General features: G+C 58.3%; 1 protein-coding gene and 1 long non-coding RNA gene across 9 annotated transcripts in view; one reads left to right on the forward strand and one right to left on the reverse strand.

Annotated features, from left to right (window-relative positions):
• Positions 1-24825, forward strand: part of GSE1 (Gse1 coiled-coil protein) — a 513676-nt gene that overhangs the window by 274583 nt on the left and 214268 nt on the right. Inside the window, exons 1-2 of one of the 8 annotated variants that reach the window (XM_077987024.1) lie at positions 23641-23993; positions 24116-24205. The exons of 4 other annotated variants lie outside the window; for them this stretch is intronic. In XM_077987024.1, the coding sequence (XP_077843150.1) occupies positions 23951-23993; positions 24116-24205 (133 nt within the window). In that variant the 5' untranslated portion in view covers positions 23641-23950. Of the gene's footprint in view, positions 1-23613; positions 23994-24115; positions 24206-24825 lie in introns of those variants that run through there. 3 more of the 8 variants (XM_077987028.1, XM_028841076.2, XM_015126735.3) reach the window with 3 other exon arrangements.
• Positions 6430-24149, reverse strand: LOC144338289 (uncharacterized). Its single transcript, XR_013412287.1, has 3 exons — positions 24099-24149; positions 10466-10586; positions 6430-9308 (listed from the first exon to the last, which is right to left on the reverse strand). It is a non-coding gene; the product is annotated as an uncharacterized LOC144338289 (long non-coding RNA).

Here is a 24825-nt window from a genome sequence, read left to right on the forward strand (position 1 = left end):
TCTGCAGACCCGGGGGACGTGCCCTGCCTGCCCTGGCCGCTCACCCGGCACTGACCTGGATGGTGATTTATGTGGCTGAGGCAAAAGGCCTCTGAGGTGGGGCCCGGGGACAGGGGTCATTACAGCCAGGAGGCACCAAGAATGAGGGTAGTGGCCTGCCCTGTGACCCAGGTGGCCGGGGAGGAGCAGTGGGGGTGGCCTCGGGCGCTGGCCTCCCTGGGGCAAGATGAGGCCTTGATTCCTGCCATCTGGCTCTCTCAGCCTGGGAGGCTGGGGGTGCCCTCCCACCACTGGCTCAAATGGCCGAGCAGGAGGGGGAGAGACAGATGGCAGTGGGCTCGCAGAGGTAGACGGTGTACTTTGTTCAGAGGCACTCACAGGCGGGGACACACATGGTCACACACACACACACACCAGGCGTCACGCTGAAGTGCTTTGTAATTCCTGGCCTGTGTCAGTCGGGGGTGGGCTCCTGATGGGCCTGCAGGTCCAGCTTCGACTGGTGAAGACACTCCCCAACACACACAGACACGCGTGTGCACACACATACATGCACACAAAAGTGCACACACAGGTGCGCAGAGATCCACAGATCCATATGCATGCACACACACAGATATGCACACATATGTGCATACACACGCATGCACACAAAAGTGAGTGCACACATGTGCACAGAGATCACAGATCCACAGGCCCAGATGCATGCATTCACACACAGACACATATAAACTCACAGGCATGCACACATATGTGTATACATGTACACACAGGCATGCACGCCCATAGATACATGCATGCACACATGCATATGCAGAGACACTCAGATACACAGACACACATTACATATGTGCACACACATGCATGCATGAATATGCACAGTACACAGTCTACACAGAGCTCCACAGACACACACTTGCACCTTCGGGTTTAAGCCCTGAGCAAATTGATGTCCCGTGTCTTGTTCTCCAAAGTGTCTCCAGTGCCGATCGTGGGGCTGGGTGTGGTAAATGTTTGTTGAGTCAGTGAATGAATGGATGGTTCGAACCACATCTTGACTCAGCAACACCGAGACCACTGGGGTCTGGAGGTGAGGATGAGAAGTCAGTCAGTCCTCTGCTTTGCTGGGGACTGGGGAACACCTTCAGGACATTCAGAGGACAGCTGCAGGTGCAGCTTGCTCTAGCGAATCACAAGCCCAGATTGAGACCTCAGGATTCCTTGTACAGTGTTCCTTTCCACTGCCCGGAGACAGCCAGCCACTGGACTAAGCACTTGCCATCTGGGGGAGGCGCTTCCTTGGGTTCCAGAAGTTTCATGTGCATCTGAGATGAACCTGCTGGAGCAGGAGATGGGCAGCTGGACAGTCCCAAACATCATCTTTCTCACACCCACTCCAGAATGAGGACTCAGCTGCTGGCCTTCAGCCGACACAGGGAAGACCTGGGGTTAACTCTGCCAAGGGTCACACCCGGTTCCCTGGCTGGGGTCAGTGGTCACTGGTCAGCTGGATGCTAATCTGACTGGGTCTCACTCCCTGCAGCTTTTACTTTTTTCAGGTTGGATAAGCTCTGGTGCTGAGGCCCCAGGACCCGTCATGGGGGCACAGTGCAGCCTGGAATGTGCCTATGGAGGTAGGGCCTTCCCGGGAGCTTTTCCTGCAGCTTTGGAAACTGTGGGCTGCAGTGAAGCTGGGCAGGCCACATCTGCGCCCTGGGAGGCCAGCTGACTCAGCCCTGGCCTGGCTTCCGGGAGGACGCGGTCCCACCAGAGTCCTCACCCATCACGCGGGGCCTCATGGCAATTCGAGCCCTGGGCCACCTGCTGGGGGGGGGGGGCCTGAGCTGCACACGTCCAGCAAGCTCCTGGGAGGCCAACCCGTATGCTGGGCCACACCTGAGGAACGAGGGGCTGGCGGGGAGATGGGTGGCGGCTGATCCCAGTGCTGTGACAGCAGAGCGTGGACCTCAGGGAGCTCCCGGGGGGCTGCAGGGTGCAGACAGACTGGGGTTTCTCAGCCTCGGCACTGTTGCCATTTGGGCTGGCTCCTCCTTCGTGGTGGAGGTTGTCCTGTGCATTGTAGGACGTTTAGCAGCATCTCTGGCCTCGACCCACCAGATGTCAGTAGCACCCCCCAATTGTGAAAACCAAAAATGTCTGCAGACGTTGCCATTTGTCCGCTGGGGGGCACAGTCCACTCCTAGTTGAGAATCACCAGGTTAAGGGACACTCACAAAGCAGAGGACATGTACTGGCGCTGTGGCTCACGCCTGAGGTCCCAGCACTTTGGGAGGCCGAGGTGGCTGAAGGTCAGGAGTTTGAGACCAGCCTGGCCAACATGGTGAAACCCCACTTCTACTAAAAATACAAAAATTAGCCAGGCGTAGTGGTGTGCGCCTGTAATCCCAGCTACTTAGGAGGCTGAAAGTGCTTGAACCTGGGAGACAGACATTGCAGTGAGCCAAGATCTCACCACTACACTCCAGCCTGGATGTCAGAGTGAGACTCTGTCTCAAAAATAAAAAAACAAAACAAAACAGAGGACATTTGAGCTGGGTCTTGAGGGATGTGTAGGAGTTTTCCAGGAAAGGCTCTTGTGACAGAAGGAAGGATCAGAGAAAGACACCAGGATTGATGGCAGTGGGCTCCTCCTTCACCTCCCTGCCTCCCCTCTAACCCCTACAATGCTTTCTCCTTGCAGCAGCCAGATGGACCACTTTAGAACATCTGAGAGCCCATTTCACTTCCCTTGCCAAAACCCCCTACATCACAGCAGCTCCCTGTGCCACTTGGAATAAGATCCCAACTCTTCACGATGGCCTAAAGGCCTTGCATGCTCTGGCTTCTAGCGGCCTTGTCCAGCTTCATCTCCACCTCCACGTGGGCCCCTGCTGCAGTCGCACTGACCACCTTACTGGTCTCCAAACAGCAAACAGCCAGATCTGTTTCTGCCTCAGGGCCTTTGCACCTGCTGTTGTGGATGGCCTGGAGCTCTTTCTGCCAAATATTCCCAGAACTTAGTCCTGCCCTTGTTTCAGGCCTCAGCTCAGGTATCACCTCCTCAGAGAGGCCTTTGCTGCCCCCCTCCTCCTTAAATAGCTGTTCCGCTACCTCCTTCACTGCCTTTGTTTCCGTTGTGGGGCCCCGGTTGCTGAAACACTGTTCCTTGCTTGTGTGTTCCTTGTTTACCATCCTGGCCCCGTCTCAGCATCAGCCCCACATGGGCAGGGACTTCAGTCCTGTTCCCTGCTGCATCCTGGCCCAGCGCTGGGTGTCCAGCAGGTGGTGGACAAATGTTTATTGAATGAATGGATGAATGAATGATGAGTGAATGAAGGGACAGAGTGAGGGGAGGCTCGGGCAGGCTAGAGGGGATGATGTGTTGGGAAGCACAGGGGGTAAACTGAGACTGGGTGGTGCACAGCATCTAGGATCTGGCCAAGGGGTCATTGGGAATTTTTGGCAGGAGACAGGTGTGACGTGACTGCTGTTAGATTTTGTGTCTGCTGCTGCAAACCCAGAGGGCACCCAGGTGGCATTGTGGGCCAGGCAACCCATCAGGTGGAGAGGCAGCCCCTGGCCCCCTTGCTTGGCAGCGGCCGCCCCAGTAGCTCCCGTATTAGTGGTTGCAGTAACATGTTGCCACAAATGCCGTGGTTTAAAATGACAGGAATGTGTTCTCCCACAGTTCCAGAGGCTGGAAGTCCGACATCAAGGTGTTGGTGGGCTTGATTCCTCCTGGAGGCCCCTGGAGGAAATCCATCCTTGCCCCTTCCAAGCTCCGGTGGCTGTTGGTGACCCGTGGTGTCCCGCGGCTAGTGGCCGCATCACCCTGACCTCTGGCTCCGTCTGCCCGTGTCGTCCTCCCTGCGAGCTCTGTCTTCTTATAAGGACACCCGTCATTGGATCGAGGGCCCACCCTGCAGCGGCATGGTCTCATCTGAGATCTCTGATTGATGACATCCGCAAAGATCCTCTTTCCAGTGAGGTCCTAGCCCAAGGTTCCAGGTGGACGTGAATGTGGTTGGGGGGGCACTGACCAGCCCAGTGCAGGCCCCATTTCCTCCCCAGCGTGCTAATGCCCTCTCCGTGAGGGGCTGTCCTCAGCACACCATGGCCCGCCAGACCCCAGACCACCCTCTCCAGGCCCATCTCGCCTGCTTCTCCCTTTGGTCCGTGTACCCCAAGAGGCAGCACAGTGGAGTGCGTGGTCCAGAGCCTGGCCTGGCTCCCACTGGCTGACCTTGGGCCAGTATCTTCACCTCTCCGTGGCCACTTCTCCACCTGTAAAACAGAGCTAGGGCAATGACCTTCCTCCTCGTGTTACTGAGATCCAGTGAGGAAATGGATGGAAAGCGTTTCTACCTGGCCCATGGTAATGTTTATATAACCGTTAACTGTTATTATTCTGGGTAGAAACTTAAGTAGTAGTATTACAAAAAGTAAAAACTCAGAGAAGCATAGGTGACAGATGCTTCCCGCTGTTCCCGTGGCGTGAGCCGAGTGCAGCAGGGAACTGAGGCCTGGCAGCAGGAGGTGCGATGCCGCGTCCCCACCGCCACCCGCCTGCCTTCCCTGCTAGGGAGTCCTCACACCAGAAGGCCTCGTGTTTGGCTGACGGAGGGACCTCAGAGCCGGATGGCCCAGCAGGGAAAGTGCCAGGCAGGTCCCTCTGCCTGGGTGCCCCAGCCTCTTGGAACTTCAGCTCCCAGCTCTGCTACAGGCTGAGATCGTGCCTGCTCTCGGTGACCTGTGGCGACCAGAAAGCACATCTGCAGAAGCCCTGGGCCGGGCCATACGAGAGCTCCTGTGATGAAGGGGGCCCCGGAGGGTGGCTGCCACATTCTGGGAGACAAGGGGGCGCTTTTTCTTTTTTCTTTTTTTTTGAGATGGAATGTTGATCTGTCTCCAGGCTGGAGTACAGTGGCGTGATCTCGGCTCACTGCAACCTCTGCCTCCCAGGCTCAAGCGATTCTTCTGCCTCAGCCTCCTGAGTAGATGGGACTACAGGCACATGCCACCAAGTCAAGCTAATTTTTATATTTTCAGTAGAGACAGGATTTAACCATGTTGGTCAGGATGGTCTCTATCTCTTGATCTCGTGATCTGCCCACCGAGGCCTCCGAAAGTGCTGGGATGACAGGCGTGAGCCACCGTGCCCGGTCAGGGAGCGCTTTCTAGCCAGCCCAAGGGACATAAGCAAAGGCAACCAGGGGACGGTGTCTCAAGAGGCTGTGAAGGGCTTTGTCCAGGGAGGTGAGAGAGATGGCAGGAAGTTCGCTGGCGTCGAGAGCTGCCGAGTCTGGTTTAGTTGGAAAGGCGACACCGGACAGCCTGGGGAACCCTAGGCAGGGGCTTCTGGGGTGTTCTGTTTCCTGGGTTATGGTCCAGAGGGCAAAAGTCATGGCCTGCGGGCTTGGCAGTGCCCTGGTTGCAGGTGTCCCCGGGACCTCTGCAGTCCGCTTGGGGTAAATCGTTCAGCCCTCTCCACACACGTACACACATGCACACGTGCACACACGCTATAGCAGGGCTCCATGTTGCTAGAAAAGCTGCTTCCTGTGACCCACTGGCAAGCTGGGAACCAGCATCCAGCACAGGCCTGATCTCTCGTGCCATCGCTGTGCTGGGCCCCAGCCCCAGTCCCTCTCCCCGTCCCCTCCAGCCTCTGAGAGAGTGTTTCCAGTGGGGGAGCAGAAGCTCCGGATCGCTGACCCTGGGGTGTCCCGCCCGTGCCCCCTCCCGTGGCGCTGGCTGTGCCTCCCCCGCCTCCCCGCTGCCCACGTTGTCACAGGAGGCCCAGGTGTGCCGCCGGCTCCGCACCAGCCGTGATCTTGAGCAGTTTTTCATGCTTTGGGTTTCCCGCCGCACGCAGGCAGGGGAGCGGGGGCTGTCTTTTCTGCGCGCCTCGCCCTTGATCTTCCCTGGCTTTATCTTCCAGCCTGAATCGCTAGTGGCACCCCACAGGGCCCCCTTGTTCTGAGCCGCCTGGCACTGGGCATCGGGGTGCCACACACCTGACTGCCGTCCCCCATGGGGCCCCTTGCTGCTTGCTCTCCTCTCCCGGGAGTAGCTGCCACGTGGGGTAATTAGAGGCTGACACCAGGTGTGGCCGCCACTGCCGCTAGCACAGTGGAGGGGCGAGTGTGCTGCTACCTGCTCCAGCAAACCACCCCCCTCCCCGCTCTGCAAAGGCGGACTGTGAGCACGGGGGCGGGAGAGGCTGAGGAAAGGTGGGCTGGACGAGCCCTGAGTGTGCTCGCTGGCGGCCGTGCACGGCAAGGGGGGGCGGCCATTCCCCAGACCCCTCACAGGTGCAGGCCCAGATTCTGTTGAGCTAAGCTTTGCGTGGCGGGCGGCTGGCAGCGAGCTGCTGAGCCTTCCAAAGGTAGCAGCCATCTGCACTGTGATAAAAAGCCCTGAGGATGATAAATAGACAAGTCGCACTTTTATTGGATTGCAGTTTGGGAGCAGCCACTTTGGGTTTGGCACTGTGTTAACGACAGATTTCTGCTTCCCTTGCAAGGCCTGGCCTCTCGGGGAGCGCGCCAGCAGCAGCAGCCCTCTCCTGGCGCGAGGGAGAACTCCCACCAGCTGCCCCGGTGGGTGGCTGGCCTGCTCCCATTGGCCCCTGCAGCCATGCTGCCCTTGTGGGAGTTCTGCTGGGGGCCCGCCTTGCAGCTCGCTGGGGTCAGGCTGATGAGTTCACATCCTGGCACTGTCACCTAGTAGCTGTGTGTCTTCAGGCAGGTGTCCTAACCTCTCTGTGCTGCCAGTGCCTCATCTGTGAAATGGGCAAATAATGGCATTTACCTAACAGGCTTGGGAGGTTCCATGGGTAACGGCTGTGCGTGTAGCATTTGGAAGAGTGCCTGGGTGCACACACAGTGAGCGTTCTGTAAACATTAGCTGCTGGTATCAGCGCTGTCAGCAGCCTGATTGGTAGTAGTATTGCTTCCAGAGAGCCCCGCCTGGCCCTGGCACCCCACCAGGCAGGGAGCTGTTTGGCGTCAGATCTGCAACGTCAGGGCCTGTTCCCTGGAGGACCTGCATTTCCCAGGACAACAAGGCCTCTGCTTCATCCTCCACTCATCAGCTAAACGTGGGAGCTCTGGGACCAGATGGCCTGATTACCTCATGGTCTCTCAGCTGTGAGACCTTGGGCGGTGGCTGCAACGCTCTCTGCCTCAGTTTCCCCATCTGTCAAGCAGTGATAAAAACAACTGAACCTCTCAGTGCTGGAGATGATCTAGCTGTAAGCTCTTGGACCAACGCCTGGCACGTGATAGGCATGGGTGGGCAATGCCCACCCCCCACCCCGGCATTCCTGGTGGCTTTCCTGTTTGCCAGGAGCCCCCAGTGGGCCCGGCGTTGGCTCTGGGTTCTGCGATGACTGGGCTCGTGTGGAAGGACAGCAGCAGGAGTGGAGAGCAGAGGGTAGCCCGGGCGGGGCTTGGCCCCTGCGGGATGCGGGTGCCTTGGTAGTCACCATCGAGCAGGTTCTCTGCCTGCCTGGCGGGGAGACCTACTGTGTGTTGGAGCTCAGCCCTGGGGAACAGAGGAACGAGGGAAGAGCAGGCATGGTGGAGGCGGTAGCCTGCGTCCTGTTCCGCTTGGCTTCCTGGGTGCGTTGGGCAGGTTGGCTCATCTGTCTCAGGCTCAGTTTCCTCATTGGTGCTTCCCAAGGTTCCTCCCAGGGCCCGCAACCCCGCTCCAGCTGTCCCCATCTGGCCTTCCTTTCCCTCTGCACGGGCACACCCTCCTCCTGCTCTGTGTGCCTGCTGCCCCGCACCCCATCCCCTTCGGCTTGGCTCCTCCGACCCCTCCAGCACAGTGTCAGGTGCCCTATGGGCCACACACCCTGAGCTGAGCCTGTATTTTGAGCCAGGACACAAAGCAGCCTGCCCTGGGCAGTGACCCTGCTTGGGCGTGCTGTGGGTCCTCCCAGTAACCAGGGCCATGCCGGGCCCACCTTGCCTGCTTTGCAAGGAAGAAGGCACTAGTTAGGAGTGTGCAGCACCCCCAGGCCCTCCGTGTTCTGGGCCCTGTTTCCCCACAAGGATTCTTTCTTGGGCCGCTGTCTGTTCTGGCCACTCTGAGGCCCCAGTGGCCCTGAGAAGCCACTGGAAGAAGGCTCATATAAGCGTGTGGTGGCCAGGAGCTGGGGCTCACAATTCAGGGTTCAAGTCCCAGATTCACCACTTGACCTTGGGCAGATGACCTCTCTGGACTTTGACTTTCTCATCTGAAAAATGGGGCCGTTAAAAGAACCAGCCACACTGGTGCGCTGGGAGGATGGAGGACTCAGGTTGGCTATGGAGCTGGCTCACACAGGTGCTCAGCACACACCAGCTGTCACCAGCTGTCACCATCATGGCCCAGGCGCCTGCTCTGTGCCTGTTTCCTCATTTCACCCTCACAGCAACCCTGTGAGGTGTCACATCTTCCAACTAACCAGATAGGCCACTGAGGCTCTGTGGGGCTCAGAGCTTCTGTAGGATCACCCAGTAGGATCACCACTGATCACTCAATTCAGTGGAGGCTGAACTGAGAAGGACTGGTAGTGAGCTGCTGCCACTGCTTCCGAAGGTAGCAGCCATCTGCACCTTTAGGCGTGAGGTCAGACCCCAAGGTGCCTTTCAGGCACAGCTCAGCGGCCATCTGGTTCAGTCTCCAAGCTCATCAGCAAAGGTCCAGAGAGCTCAAGTGACTTGCCCAGGGTCACACAGCTTCTCATTGTCAGCTCCTGGTGGGCGACTGGAGGCAGCCGCTGATACCTCAGGGCTTGCTGTGGTTTAGGATTGCAAATCTTCATGGCAGAGGGAGAAGCAGAGCTGGGAAGGAAGCTTAGAGAACCTGGCAGCCAGCGAGGGCTCATCAGCCCTCTGCCTCCTCCCAGTAGTGTACCGAGCTCTGGGCTCCGCCACCTGCACGTATCACCTTCTCTGGAAAAAGATGTGCAGACATGAAGGTCCAGATAATGATCCCAGACGGAGAGTCTCAGCCTCGCTTTGTGTTCCAGCTGCCCAGGAGCTCTGGAAACATACCTGGGCCCAAGCTTAGGGATTCTGGGGTACAGCTGGGCTTCAGGATCTTTCCGGAAGCTCTCCAGATGATTCTGCCGTGCAGCCAGGGTGGAGGACCCCTGGGGTGCAGGAGGCTGTGCTCTTTGAGTGATGACCAGATGTTGAACGGTGGTGTTTCAAAAGCAGAGAGGCCAGCTGCAAGCCAGGAGGCGAGAGAGCACTTGCTGAGTGCCTACTGTGTACCTGGAGATGCTCCAGTCATCTGTCATGCTATTGTTAGCCCTGTGCAGTGGACATGAGATGGAGAGATAAGGCGGGACCCCAGGGGGAAGATGTGCTCCTCACCTTCTGGTCCCTTCTAAAGTGAGCAGAGCCGACCCTGTGGCCGTTTCCTCTCCCTCCTGCACACTTATCTGGCGCCTCTTCCTCCCTCCATCTGCCAAGTTAATGCAAACTGGCAGGGGCGATGGAGGGGGGCTCCGGGGGCACCACTGGCAGCCCGCCCCACGCCGCCCACATCCCCGGCCCTGCAACCCCGGGCAGGAAACCACCAACGTGTTTATGAAAGAGGCAGGCGGCAGCTGCTGCTAACAGGTGAGTCCTTCCCGAGCCGAGCCTCTCCCAGGGCCTCCTGGAGAAATCGGTAATGAAGTGCAGCTGTGAACTCCGGTTTTGGGTCAGAAAGGCAATTTCTCATCTCTCCTCGCAGCAATTGAGTCGAAAATCCAGGAGCTGTTTGCCTCTCCCCGCCCCTCCACCCCCTCAGCCCTCTACTCGCCTGAGCGGGAGGCCTCTCAGGCGTCAATATTGACTCTGTCAAAGGCAGGTGGCCGGGCACAGGATGGAGCCGGGCTGGAAACCGGGCCTGGAGCAGCCCCTGGGGCCAGTGAGGTGGGAGCAGGGAGCAGCTGGCCGGGGTGCCCTGGGAGAACGGAAGGCTGTTTTTCCTCTCATTTTAATTGGTCTTTGTGACTCTAATGGTGCCCATTTCACCTAGTGGCAGCCTATTGGCTTGGGGCCTCACCGTGCACCACATCTGAGCCATTCAAGAGGCGCCAGGCAGCTGTTCCCGGCCTAACTGACTTTTCTGGATGGTTCTGGGCCTGGAAGGGCCCAGAAAAACAAAGCCAAGGGATGGCTGGGAAACCTCAGGGCCTCCCGGCAGCCGGGCTGAGGCCGTATGGCGGGTGGGGAAGAGCAGAGCCCTGGCTCCCAGATCCGGCTACAGTCATGGCCCTGTCTGGCCACCTTTGGCCACAGGGTCACCTGAGAATCCAATTTCCATAGGCCCAGATGAAGTAAGCAACGCTTGCCAAGTGAAATTGATTGGAAATCGGAGTGAGCGATGGCTCCTGCCCTCTCTTCCGGAATGGACGCTTATGAAGCCCAAATGCCTTGTTCCCAGCCCAGCTGAGATGCATTCAGGAAACACTGGTAACCTTTGAGGAGGGGGCCAGGTGTAGTGGTTGTGAGCTCGGGGCACTGGGACCAGCATGCCTAGGGTTTGGATCGCTGCTGTGTAACTTTGGAGAGATCGCTTGACTTCTCTGATCCTGTCTCCTGCAAAATATAAGGGTTGCATTTGAAGATCCACCTTGCAAATCTGATGATGACAACAATGCCAACAATAATAATCATTTCCCTGGTGGGGAATAAAACACAGAAAGTTGGACTGTGCCGCCTCTGCCCACCACTCCCCTTCCTGCCACACCATGCCCACCAGGGCTCCCAGCTTGGCCCAAAAGGAAGGGCCTAGTCTCAGCCCCAGTGGCCTTCTCCCTTCAGCCCCTTGGTGTAGAATCGGAACCATACAGCTGTGCCCAGCTGTTCCCATGTAATGGGAACCCCATTACCATGGTGGGTACTTTGTGGCCAGTTCTATTTTAGGCACCTGACCTTTTTTTTCTGAGATGGAATTTCACTCTTGTCACCCAGGCTGGAGTGCAATAGAGTGATCTCGGCTCACCGCAACCTCCGCCTCCTGAGTTCAAGCAATTCTCCTGCCTCAGCCTCCTGAGTAGCTGGGATTACAGGCATATGCCACCATATTCGGCTAATTTTGTATTTTTAGTAGAGATGGGGTTTCTCCATGTTGGTCAGGCTGGTCTCGAACTCCCGACTTCAGGTGATCTGCCTGCCTCGGCCTCCCAAAGTGCTGGGATTATAGGCACGAGCCACCGCACCCAGCCACCTTACTGTTTTTTATTTTTTATTTTTTGTTTTTTGAGACAGAGTCGCACTCTGTAGCTCAGGCTGGAATGCAGTGGTCCAATCTCGGGTCACTGCAGACTTCACTTCCCGGGTTCAAGCAGATTCTCTGCCTCAGCCTCCTGAGTAGCTGGGATTACAGGCGCCCGCCACCATGCCCAGAGATTCGGTTTCACCATCATGGCCAGGCTGGTCTTGAATTGCTGACCTTGTGATCCACCTGGCTCGGCCTCCCAAAGTGCTGGGATTACAGGCGTGAGCCACCATGCCCGACCCACCTTAGATATTTTTTAAAAGCCAGGTTTGGCTGGGTGCGGTGGTTCACACCTGTGATCCCAGCACTTTGGGAGGCCGAGGTAGGCCAATCACCTAAGGTCAGGAGTTCGAGACCAGCCTGGCCAATATGAGGAAACCTTCCCCTGCCCCCTGTCTCTACTATAAATACAAAAATTAGTTGGGTGTGGTGGTGTGTGCCTATAATGCCAGCTACTAGGGAGGCTGAGGCAGGAGAATTGCTTGAACCTGGGAGGCGGAGGTTGCAGTAAGCCGAGATTGCAGCACTGCACTCAAGCCTGGGTGACAAGAGCAAAACGCCATTTCAAAAAAAAAAAAAACAACAAACCCCGTTTATCCAGATATAGCTTATGCACAAGAGCATTCAGTCTTTTTGAGCATACTGGTCGGTGAATTCTCACAGTCACCACCACAGTTTACACAATTCCGCCTCCAACCTCAGCAAATTCCACGGCGTCCTTTTGTGGTAATTCTGCACCTTCAGCCCCTGCAGCCATGGGTCTGTTTTCTGACTCTATTGTTTCGCCTTTGCTAGGATGTCATGCAGATGGAGGCGTTCAGTACAAAGACTCCTGTGCTTAGTGTGCCAGGGTTGAGCCCCATCTAAGTTGGTGCGTGCGCTGGTGGTGGTTGCTGCGTGCACTGGCGGTGGTTGGTGCGTGCACTGGTGGTTGGTTCCTTCCTGTTGCAGAGTAGTGCACCATTGTGTGGATGCACCACAAATGGTTTGCCTGGTGGAGACACTGAAGCCCACAGTCACACTGCTAGGCTCCTCATAACAGGCCACCTGGCTTGAGAGGCCACCCAAGAGGCCCGTCTCTGCCTGCCTCCCCCCACCGAGTTTCTGGTTCCAGGGAGACTGGGCCCACGTGCTGTAAGCAAGATGCGTCCCCACCCAAGGCCCATGTCTCGGTGTCAGGTTAGACCATGGCTGAAGATGCATCTTTGTCCCTGCCAGAGAGACCTGTGTCCGGCACGAATAATTGGATTTTAATGAAACGAATGGGAGTGCTGAAGCCATTTGCCACCCTGGCCTGCATCGAGGCCCCGCAATTAAGCCGATTATGTTTTGAGAGTCAAGCTGTCTGACTCCTCGCGTCCCTAATGTGATGATGTTTGATGACCCTGCCAGCGCGGTTATTTATTTATTTACCCAACTCTCATCAGCTGGGACGTGCCAGTGGGCCCTGGTAATTAACAGCGGGTGCTGAGCGTGTGTGTTCCCACCCCGGCCCCCGCCTCTGCCTCTGTCTGGCAACTCAGGGCATCACCTGGGGACAGACTCTAACGAATGCGGATGGCCAGGCCACACCCCCACGGACTCTGAGTTGGTTGATCTGGGACTGTGGCAAGGCTACTGGGATTTTTCAAAGCTACCCCAGTGGGGCCCAGAAGCCCCTGGTCTAAAGGTCACAGATTCTCCTGGAAGCCTGGGTTGCTGCTGCATCTCACAGGGCCTCCCTCCTTCCTTGGAATCCCCTGCCCCAGTGGGCCCAGGCTGTTCCCACTGGGAGGCCTGTGGTCTTCTCCTGAAGGCCTCACTGAAACTCAGAGAAGGATTTGACCCTCAGCACAAGCCCTGGGAGAGAGAAACCCCTGGTGGGCGGTGGGCAGAACTCCGGGCATCTTTTCTGTTAGTGGCAGCAGTTTAGCATTCTCTCTCCCCTGTTTGTTTTGTTAACAAACTGGGGTTGGGCCCCTCCCTCTGCCAGGCGCTGGGCTAGGCGAGTGCTGCAGTACTGGGTGGGGGGCTGAGCGGTTGCTCGGTGCCTCCAACCCCACCCACCCTGTGGGCACTGAGGGTCCTCCCTGGAGCTGTCTGCTGTCTCTGGCTGTGCGGTTTGGCAATTTACCTCTGTGTTTTGGTTTTGTGTCCCCAGTGCTGCTAGTCCGGGGCAGAGGGACACCAGGATTCTTTGTGACCTTGGACAGATGAGTCACGGACGCCCCTGGGTCTGGGTCCCTCACCCGTAAAATGGGGGCAGGGGGTTAGCAACTGCAAGGCAGTCCTTTCCCGCTCCCATATCGGAGGAAGGTTCTAGATTTAGACATTGGCATGGCTGATGGGGGTGTGAAGAAACGCTGTTTTGGGGAGCTCTGCGGTAAAGTCACACGGTGGCTCAGGGGCCCTGAGCAGCCTGCCCACCCTCCTCCACCTCCCTTCCCTCCGTGGAGGCTGGGCAGATCACTCCGTGTATGGATGCAGTGTGTACGAAGGACTCAGCATCGGGCATCCAGGGCGTGCCAGGGTGTGAAAGCGCCTCTTTTTTTTTTTTTTGAGACGGAGTCTCGCTCTGTCACCCAGGCTGGAGTGCGGTGGCCGGATCTCTGCTCACTGCAAGCTCCGCCTCCCGGGTTTACGCCATTCTCCTGGCTCAGCCTCCCGAGTAGCTGGGACTACAGGCACTTGCCACCTCGCCCGGCTAGTTTTTTGTACTTTTTTTTTAGTAGAGACGGGGTTTCACCGTGTTAGCCAGGATGGTCTCGATCTCCTGACCTCGTGATCCGCCCGTCTCGGCCTCCCAAAGTGCTGGGATTACAGGCTTGAGCCACCGGAAGGCGCCTCTTTCATCAGGAGGTCGGTGGGTAGAGGTAGCAGGTCCCTCAGGTGGTGACCCTAGGGCTGAGGGTGGCTCCTGAAGCCCCAGCTGTTGAGGGCAGGGCTTGGTTTGTGCCCCACACCCCATAAGACCAGGCTTAGGTGAGCAGTTCCTGACGTGAAGTCTAGAGCCCAGGGGGCTAGGAAGAGGGGGCGCCACTGCCTTTCCTGTGGGGGGATCCTGCTTCATCCGGCACCCTCCCTCACTAGACCTCCTTTTCCCTCTGCACAAGGTGGTTGCACCCAGCCAACTCTGGGAGGACCCCCGGGTGTCTGACCATGGCCAGCCTCACTTGCTTGACACTTTTGGACCTGGTAAGGGCTGAGCTCAGGCATGCAGAAAGCAGAGCAAGGGCTGGATGGGCTCCTCCAGGGTCTGGGGCCACCTGCACACAGCACCCCCTGCCTCCTTGGGTGAAGCTGCCAGCCAGGTCCTCATGCCTCAGGAAGGAGACTTGGGAACGATTCCATCCCTGCCCCCTGCCCTGCGGGCATCCAGCTTCAGCCCGGCTGGGCAGAGTGGCAGGCACTAGGGGTGGAGGGAGCCACCCTGAGCGTGGGGAGAATATAACCAAGGCTTGGTGCTAATCCTGCTTTCCAGTAAAAATAACAGCAACCAACATTTATTAAGGGCTGGCAGTGTGCGGGTCCCTGTGCGGAGCCTTCCATACACTTCCTCACTCGATCCTGAGATGTGGTGGCATTGGTGATGTGTAATTTTCATACCCTCTGAGCTTCTCCAAGGCTGCCCCAGGCCCTTGGTTCCTCACCCTTAGCCCTGGTGGAGGCAGTGACCCTGGAGGGCTGCCCATGTGGCAGGGGAGCAGCCAGCAAATGGCTCCAAGCCAAGGCAGAACAGCTCAGGAGGGGTGGCCGGCCAGGCATGCCTGTGGGCCTCAGTTTCCCCTGCTGCCAGCAGGGTCCAGGGGCCAGTGAGCCCACAGTGCCCTTTTGGCTGGGCTCATGTTCCCAGGAGCATCCATGTAGCCAGGCTCCTGGGCAGACACCAGATGAGTTTCCTGGGCCTGCCGTAATGAATCACCCCAAACTGGGGGCCTCAAAACAACACACACAGACTCTCCCAGAGTTCTGGAGACGTCCAAAGTCAAGGTGTCGGCAGGACGGGTTCCTTCTGGAGGCTCTGGCGGAGGATCTGTTCCAGCCTTCCTCCCAGCTCCTGGCGGTGCCGGCCACACTTGGCACTCCTTGCCATGTAGATGCGTCACTCCAGGCTCTGGCTCCGTCATCATGTGGCCTTCTGTGGGTCTGCATCTCCTTCTGTGTTTCTTACAAGGGCACTCCTCCCTAGGTTTAAGGCCCACCCTAATCTAGGATGAGCTCATCTCAGGAGCCTTACGTTAATCACATCTGCAAAGCCCCTGCCTCCAAATAAGGTCACCTGTGCAGGTGCAGAGGGTGAGGGTGTGGACAGATGTTTCTGGAGAGCCACAACTCAACCTTCTGGGTGCCAGGCTCTGTGCAGGCACCTTACGTTCCATTTCCTCCTCTGTAAATGGGGACACGGGTGCATCCTACGAGGCTTCGTAAGCGTCAGAGGAGAGAGTTGGGGTGATGACCTGACCAGCGCCCTGCAGCTGCAATAAACACCTGCAGATTGGATAGTTATCCCTTCAGAGCAGGGCCTCATTCTCTTCCAAGGTGACCCTAGGGTCCCTCTTTACAGGTGAGGAAACAGAGACTCCAAAACTCCACTCAGCCTGGCGTGGTGGCACATGCCTGTCATCCCAGCTACTGGGGAGGCAGGCAGGAGGATCGCTTGAGTTTGAGGCTGCAGTAAGGAGGCTGAGGCTGCAGTAAGCCAAGATTGTGCCACTGCACACCAGCCTGGGAGACAGAGCAAGACCTGGTGTAAGAAGAAAGGAAGAAAGGAAAGGAAAAAGAAAAGAAAGGAAAAGAAAAGAAAGAGAGGAGAGAGAGAGAGAGAGAGAGAGGGAGGGAGGGAGAGAGGGAGAGAGAGAGAGAGAGGGGGGGGAGAGAGAGAAGGGGAGGGAGGGAGAGGGGGAGAGAGAGAGACAGAAAGGAAGGAAGGAAAGGAAGGAAGGAAGGAAGGAAAGGAGGGAGGGAGGAAGGAAGGAAGGAAAGGAGGGAGGGAGGAAGGAAGGAAGGAAGGAAGGAAGGAAGGAAGGAAGGAAGGAAGGAAGGAAGGAAGGAAGGAAGTCTACTCGTTGTGGGGCTGGGGATGGAGCTGGGGTGTTCTAACAGCAGACCCCATGGCCCCCACTCACACCCCATGCTCAGGCCGGTGTGGGGTTTACAGCGGCTGCCCAGGAAACAGAAGGGCAAGCACAGCCTCTGCTCATTTGGGGGCCCCCGATTATCTGGGCTGCAACTCAGCCCCGTTTGGAATTGATGGCTCAGTCTCAGATGAGAGACAAACTCAGGGAGCCTGGCACGCTGTAAGCTGCCTCCCCCGCAGGAGACTTCAGGTGGCCAAGACTTCCCACGTTGTGGAGTTATGCTCTCAGTTTCTGACAAGACTGGGGGGAATGTGACCCATCCACGTGCAGGCAGCTGTCTGGGGGTGAAAGTGTCCTGCTCTCTCTCCAATCTCACGCCTACCTGGGGCCCATCCTGCTGCCTAACCCCCATCCTGGCCTAAGGCCCTTCCCTCTCAGGGACCCACCCCCACCCCTGGGGTCAGGCGCTGCTTTGTGTGCCTTACAATGCAAATAAACTCATAGCATCCTCATTTTAGAGATGAGGAAACTAAGGCTCAGAGAGGTTAATGACTTGCCCCAGGATACCCAGTTGTAAGTAACAGAGCTAGGATTTGAACTTGAGCGGCTGGCCCTCCCTCTCAACTCCTCCTCACCTGTGTCCAGAGGCAGCTGTGCCTCCCTGAGCTAACCCAGTCCTGGCTCAGAGGAGGGTTACCGAGGGGCAGGACAGTATTGTGGAGGACACCTGGGCCAGACCCCTGGTATATTGTTGTGGGGTGCAAAGGGGGTCTGTCGTCAGCATTATATTTGGTTTTGAGAAGCAGTGGAGCTGGGGCATCAGAATCCAGTGAGGCGAAGTGGGAGAGAGAGAGGGCGCTCCAGTGGGGAGGCCCTGCAGGAGGAAGGACTTGGAGGTGGGACCCTTTGAGCTTACTCTGGAACATGGGGGCTCAGCCATCTCCACCACCCTCTCTGCCTTCCAGTTTATGCTCTGGGACTTCCAAATTGCTTGTACCTTCAGCAGCACGAAGCCCACCATTTCACACTGCCAGGAAGTCCGGGGTGGTGTGGACCCCACTGCAAATCCCCAAGCATCCTGAGGACAGGGTGGAGAGTCATTTTCCTGCGCTTTTTCTCTCTCTCTCTGTGTGTGTGTGTGTGTGTGTGTGTGTGTGTGTGTGTGTTCTGCCATTTTTGCTCTGCTTCCAGAAAGGACTTGAGGCAGCTAAGTGGTATTTAAAGAAGATTAAGCATTTCTAGGGAGGGAGGCTGCAGCAGGGTGAGCACTGGTGTGTGAGAGACCCGCTAGGAGGCTGCTGTGGTGACCCAGGGCCCTGGCGGGGAGAACCTGCCCTCTGTGACCCACCACACTCCCAAGCCCCGCCATTGCCAGGAACGGTGGGACTCACAGGAGAGACCACGGGCAGGCTGTGTTCTCAAAGAAGATGCCATTCACAGCACAGCCCAGGACAAAACGGGCCTTCCCTTGCTGAGTCACAAGAAACCAACTCCCGACAGAAAAGCTGACCAAGGGCTTCCACAGCTTACTTTCTGGAAGACTTAGCCAGTTGGGCTTGAAAGCATCTTCTGATAAATGAACCTCAGCAGTGAGCGTCCTGAGATCGCTGTCTACCCAGGGTGACTGTGGGGGTGAGCCAGGCAGTTCCTGCCTCCTGCTTGCCTCTGACCCCAAAAGAAAGGGCAGTGGGGTCTGCCCTAGAGGCTGTCGGGATTGCATCACACATAGTCAGATAAGGATGGGGAGAGCGAAAGGGTAGAGGCCCCGTCAGAGCTTATCTGGGCAAGGTCAGGACCCCAGAGCAAGGAAGACGCTCTGGGAGGAGGAGAGAAGGGAGCCATCTCCACCCTGAGCTGGGTAGCAGGGAGACAGGGGATGGCGAGACTCCCCCTAGCCTGGACTGCAGCTACCAGCCTGGCCATGAGTCCCAGCATTTGCCCACTGCAGGGGAGGGGAGAGGCTGCCTCCGATGGTCCCTGATCTGGGGCTGGGGTACAGATCATCCTGGGTTTCTCTGTCCGGTAGGGTAGCACAGCAGGCTTTACAGTCTCCCTCGTGGTGATGAGAAATGTCATCGTCCCAGGACCTGGTGGGGGCTGAGCTCAGGCATGCAGAGAGCAGGGTGAGGGTGAGGGCTGGATGGGCTCCTCTAGGGCCCCGGGGCCACCTGCACACAGCACCCCCTGCCTCCTTGGGTGAAGCTGCCAGCAAGGTCCTCATGTCCTCATGCCTCAGGAAGGAGACTTGGGGACGATCCACCCCCGCCTCTGCCCCACAGGCATCCAGCTTCAGCCCGGCTGGGCAGAGTGGCAGACTCTAGGAGTGGAGGGAGCCATCCTGAGCATGGGGAGAATATAACCAAGGCTTGGTGCTAACCCTGCTTTCCAGTAGAAATAACAGCAACCAACATGTATTAAGGGCTGGTAGTGTGCGGGGCCCTGTGCGGAGCCTTCCATACACTGCCTCACTCGATCCTGAGATGTGGTAGCATTGGTGATGTGTAATTTTCATACATTCTCTGTCTGAGATTGAAGTAGCTATTATTGACCCCATTTTACATGTGAGGAGACTGAGGCACACAGCAGTGACCCTATCCTGGTGCACTCTGGTTCCTGTCTTCTAGTGAGGTGCTCAGGTGTGATCTGACTCCCCAGACCCTACAATCTGCTCTGGGCTTCCCGAGAGCCCCCTCTGCAGCTCCAGCTGGCGCTGACCTGGCCTCCCAGCGCTTGGGACTGGGCCAGCCATTTCAGACCCCCTCCAGCTCCGGGGACCCCCTGCCTAGCTCCCGGCTGGATGCCAGGGGACATTTCAGAAAAGGCACAGTCCTGCCCTCAAGGAGCAGGGAGGAGTGCAGCCCAGGGAACACAGCTGAGGTAGGAGCTGTAAGGCCACAGGTAAATGAGGCCCTGCTTGGAGAATGGGTCTCCAGGTGCAGGTGCCTGGAGGGGAGCACTCGACAGCTGGAGCTGAAGGAGGCGCCCCAGGGCAGCCAGAGCTGAGCAGACATGGCCCTAGCAGGAGGGCATTGGAAGGGGGCATGGAGAGATGGAGGCCCTGTCCCAGATATCAGGATGCCCAGATGGAGAGGCTGGTTGAGCTGGGCATGGAAGCCCAGGGTCCAGGGGAATCTCCTGTTGATGCCGTCCTGGCCAGTGGCAGGGGCTTCCACATTGTGGGTGGCTATCACACCAGAGCAGCAGTTCCCAAAGTGGGGTTCTCCTGGGAACTCATTACGAATGCAGATTTTCAGGCCCCGCCCCAGACCTGCTAAATGAGAAATGCTGGGCGGCAGAGCAAGGCTGTGTTCTCCCAAGCGCTGCTGGGGATGCTGGTGCTTCTTAAAGCATGAGGCCCTCTGTACTGCAGGAGGGACAAAGTCGCTTCAGGTTCAGGGAGCCTGGGGCGTCTTTCTACTGCTAACCCTCCATCCAAGGCCAGAGGGGAGCTGTGCTCCTTCACCTTCAGCAAGGAGGTACCCGTCTCCCTGCTCGGGAGAAGCCGTGCTGCCTGCCCGCAGGTCCGGGTGGGGCAAGCAGTGCCCTCCCCTCTCTCAGGAGTATTGGCCGCTGTCGCTCCTGCCACCCTATGCCCAGGGCCTTGGCAGGGACTGAGGCTTTCCGTCAGCTGCTGCCTGTGGTGACTCGGCTCATCATCCTCTGCTTACACAGTGGCCTCTGACACCGCCTGTGCTCATTCACCCAGAAAGATGGCATCGAGAGGAAGTCAGGAGGCAGGCGGAGTCTATCTAGAACAACCACCCTGCCAACTGCAGACGCCACCCCCGGGCACCCTCTGTGTCTCCACATGCATCCAGGAGTTGTGGGTGCCCCTCCACGGAGCCACCACCTGCCCATATGGCTCCTTTGTGCAAATTAGAAGTTACCCCTTGCTTCAGGCAGACCCATCCCATGCCCAGGTGCTTGTTGAAGAGTAGAGTGAGTATTGGGTTTCAGCTCCCACTTGCCATTTCCTTCAGGAGCTCTTGTGCAGTGAACAGTCTGGACAACTATACTTGGCAGCCCTGTTCCCTGGGCTCCTGTTGGCTCCCATCACCATCCCACTGGCTCTTAGGGGCTTACAGCACAAACCACCCAGCTGCCCTTTCACTCTGGGGAGACCAGGGCATCCATTTCCACGCTCTGCCTGGTCCCTTTTGCCTATGTGCTTAGTGGGGAGTGGCTGGGATCTGTTAATTCATGCCAAGGGCTGGATTAGAGGTAGAGGACTCCAGGGAGTCACTGAGCCCAGTCTGCCCATCCTGCAGATGAGTATACTGAGGCCCTGCAAGTTATGTGGCTTCAGGCAAGTCACTGCTGAGACTTGTTTCTCCTTCCCAGCGGCTTTCTCTCTTTGGTCTTGAGCACTTGTTTTGTGCAAGGCTGAACAGGCATTCACCCCTCCTTCACAGAGGGGGTTGCTGACACCCGGGGAAGCCGAGCTATTCCCCCAGCTCACGCAGTGAGTGGATGGCCTGGTTGGATCTCAGTCCAGGCTTCTGGCTCCTCCCAGGAGCTTCCCAAAGAGTTTCTACCAGAAAGCAGACCCTGTTCCCTGGGATCCTGTCCTCCTGCTGGGGTGCGTGAGCCCCCAGGGCCCCGCAGTGCACATACCTTCACCCAGTGCCTGGCCTCCGACGAGCAAGGACACGCTGTCCTGGGGATGCAAGCTCCTGGCCCACATCCCTTGACCAGATAAACACTCCCCTACAGACACTCCAGCCTGAAACACCAAGTGTGTTCAAGGTCAAATGGGCTGGCCTGGAGAAGGCCTTGAGTCCCTGATCCATCCAGCAGCCCTTCTCAGCCGTAGCTGCACCTTGGAACCACCCGGGGTGCTTTGAGACACACTGGGCCCCTTCTCCACAGTCTGATACAGCTGCTCACGGGTGGGGCACAGCCTGGTATTTTCTTAAACTCCCCAAATTGTCCTGTCCAGCAGGGGTGACCGCCAGGGCTTACCCTCAAGGGAGGGACGCTGGACGATTTGGCCTTGGAAACCGCATTATATTGCTAATCTCCTAGACAATGGGAAGAAAGCACTTGGTAAAATGCAAGGTAGTTCATGTAAAGCCGAAAACTCTGTTTCCAATGTAAACTGACAAGCAGAAAGTGGGGGAGTTCACTTGTTAGGGTTAGGGTGAATGAGGCCTCAGCTGCTCCAAGCTGGGCAGGAGCCGGCAGTGACCTCTCATTGCCCGAGCTAATGTCACTTCCAAGACTTGAAGAGATTGGGGGCGTGGGAGGCCAGAGCGGAGCACCCATGCGCAGACACGGTCCTGTGGTCTTGCACTTTAAGGAGGATGTTTACAGGCCAAGGAACGTCCCATAACCAGGGACAGCAATGGAGAAGGAGCTAAGGAAGCCAGGGTGGGGGTGGGGAGAGTCTGCTGGAGCAGCTCAGACCCAGGGGACCTTGAGAGTGGGCTGCAAATAAGGACGTGAAGTCTGATGACAGATGGGAAAGGGCTTGGCCCAGTGGGGTAGAAGTTAAGAGATTTCAGCTCAACACAGGAAGCAATTGTAACAGTCACAGGCTGACGGCAGCCAGCTGGGTGGGAAGGAGTGAGCTCCCGAGTGGGAAGGAGACCCAGGGACCGTGTCTCCCTACACCCTTAGGGAACACCTGCTTCGGGCAAGCCCTGAGCTGGGCGCAGGGGAGGACAGTTCCTGAAGGGCCTTTGCCTGGTGGGGGATTGGCTCACCCTGGGTTTCTCAACCTTGGGACTGTTGACATTTGGGGTTGGCTGATTCCTTGGTATGGGGGTTTTTCTGTCCCCTGCAGGGTGTTGAGAAACATCCCTGGCCTTGACCCACCAGGTGCCAGCAGCGCTGTGACCCCCAGTTGTGTCAATCAAAATTGTCTGCAGACACTGGTTGCTAACTATGCCCTGGGGACAAGCCCCCCTCCCCCCTTTGAGAGCCACTGGTTTGGAACAAAGGATCTCTACCTTGGCTGCACATTGGAACCCCCAGGGAGCTTTAGAAAATACCAGTGGCTGGGTCCATGCCCAGAGGTGTGATGTCATTGGTCTGGGGGCAGGCCCAGGCAAGGGGGAATGTGGTTTAAAAGCACCCAGGTGGTTCTAATCTGTTGCGAGGGGTTCGAGACCCCCTGGTGTACATGGTTGTTTCTCAAACTTGACTTGTCATAAGAATCGCCTGGGTAGTGGCTCAAAAGAAAGCCCCCACCCCTTTAATTAGGATCACCTGGAATTCTCAGGCTGCAGTCGGAGGGCTGGGAGAGCCATAATCCCTGTGCTGCGTGAAGCTCCAGGATTCTGAGCTAAGAGGCCTCGCCAGCCAGCCTCACTGGACCTCCTGCAGCTCCCCTCTTCCATCCCAGCGGCTGGGCCTCCTCTTCCCCTCCCCTCCTCCCCTCCCCGCGGACCTTCTCCCAGCCCTCACCCCTCCCCAGCTCCTGAGAGCAGCAGGCAGCCCTGCCCCTCCTTCCTGCTCTCCTCCCAGCCCATGGCTCTCAGCGCAGCTTGATTTAGTAGGCGGTGGAGGAGAAAGGCAGCTTGAAGAGTCACTTAGAGCCTCGGTGCTCACAGCACTTATCTGGAAAGGAGAGGCCAGCGGGCCCCGGGGGAGTGGGGCGCGAGGCTGAGCACCTCCCCACAGGGGCAGGGAGGCTGTGCTCGCAGGGCTGTGTGCACCAGAGCTACACACACCTTCTGCCCCCAGCACCCAGTCTCGGGTCTGCCCCTCCTTGCCAGAGCACAAGGTGTCAGGAGGTCCCCTGCAGTCGCCTCCTGGGGGATGGGCTCAGCTCCTTAAAGCCCTAGGTCAGAGAGCTCAGAGACTGGGTTAGAAGCGATGTCAGGTCGTCTGGCAGGGAGGTGTCCTGTGGCTGCCACCTGGCTTTTGCTGGGCAGGAGGGGGCCCTCCACCCTCCCTTCCCTCAGGCTTTTGGTTGTTTGCTTGCCCTCCTCTCCTGGTGCCTGTCCTCCTTCTCCCCCTCCTCCCTGATGAAAAATACAAAGAAAAATGCGCCAGTGCCCAGGTCTGGGGAGCCCCAGCCCCGGGGATGGAGAAATGAAAAGCGGCCCCAATTAGAGGCTTTGGTTCTGCAAACTTGATGCTCGGCACTTGAACTGTCACGGCGGAGCCTTAATTAGCAGCGGCGGGGGAGAGGTCAGGAACAACTCAGCAGTCTTGACAAGCGCGTTATCAAGTGCAGGGGAGCGGGGGCTGCCCGGGGAGCGCGGGCGGGGGAGGGCGGCGGGGGCGCCGCGGCGCGGGAGGGAGGCGGGAGGCGGGAGGCGGCGCCGGCCGGGCGGGGGACGAGGTGGTGGCTGCAAGGCGGCCGCGCGGCCACGGCTGGCGGTGCGTGAAGCCGGGGGCGCGGGGCCGGGGGGCGGCGTGAGCGGCTGCGGGGTCCCCAGGCGCCCCGGCCCCTCCTCGGGCTCCGCGCCGCGGGCAGGGCGCACCGCGCAGGGACGCCCCGGCTGCTCCGTGCCCCCCCACCCCCGCAGAATCCCGGGGCTCCATCCACGTCTCCGCCCCCTCCGGGCCCGTCCTCTGCCGCCCCGTGACGCCCCTACTGCTTGCCTCTGCCGCGGGCCATGCTGAGCAGCCCCTCCTAGAGTCCCCGGGTCCCGCGGCCCGGGGGGCGGCTCAGGATGCTGGGCATGAAGACCTGGTCGTCTCTGCTCCAGAACCTCAGTAAGTGCCCAGCTCACCGCCCCGTGGACGGGAGGGTGGGGGTCCGGGGTGGAACTTTCTGGGGCGCGCCACCCACCCGGGGCTGGGACTTGGCCCCACACTCACCCCATCTCGCCCTCCAGCCCCATCACCTTCAGGCCACGCACGTGCTCCCCAGCGCCGCCTCCTCATGCTGTCAACTCAGAAGAGAAGCCCTGGGTTGGCTTCCTCAGGTAGAAAACCCTTGAACCCCGCGGTCTGGCTGCGCATGGACTGCTTCTAGGCAGGCGGGGGAGGCTGGCCTCAGACCCCGTGTAGGAAAGTGGCCGGCGGGTACCGAGCTTGCTGTACCCAGGGCTCTGCCTTAGCCTGGCCATGGGGCTCCTGGAGGTGGGTGCCACCCAGGCAGGGCCCCTCGTGCCTGCAGTGACGGTGGGAAATGGGGCTGTGTGTGTGGACTTCGCGCCCTCTTGCTTGCACAGGTGGGACCTGGGGTGGGTTGTGGGGCTGGAACTCTCAACCTACCCCTCCCCAAACTGCCGGATCACCTCCCTTGCCCCATCAGCTCCCTGGGGAGGAGAACTCCTGGCATGAAGGCCTTGTATCACTGGCGCAGTTAGGCAGCGAGAGGGTAAGAGTCACAGAGCCCGCTGAGGGTGGGTGGCGCCATGAGTCCCATCAGAGAGAGGGTGAGCGAGACTCTGAGGCCCGGGGCAGTGGCGCAAGGTGAGGGCAGTAAAGCTGGCGGTGGGCCACTGAGGTCCTCGGGCTGAGAGGTGGCCGGGGTGAGAGACGGAGAGAAGCCTTCAATGAACAGCAACCCTGGCTACCAAGATCCCTTCGGGGTGGCTCC

Source organism: Macaca mulatta, chromosome 20 (assembly GCF_049350105.2).
Source record: "Macaca mulatta isolate MMU2019108-1 chromosome 20, T2T-MMU8v2.0, whole genome shotgun sequence".
NCBI classification, from domain to species: Eukaryota; Metazoa; Chordata; class Mammalia; order Primates; family Cercopithecidae; genus Macaca; species Macaca mulatta.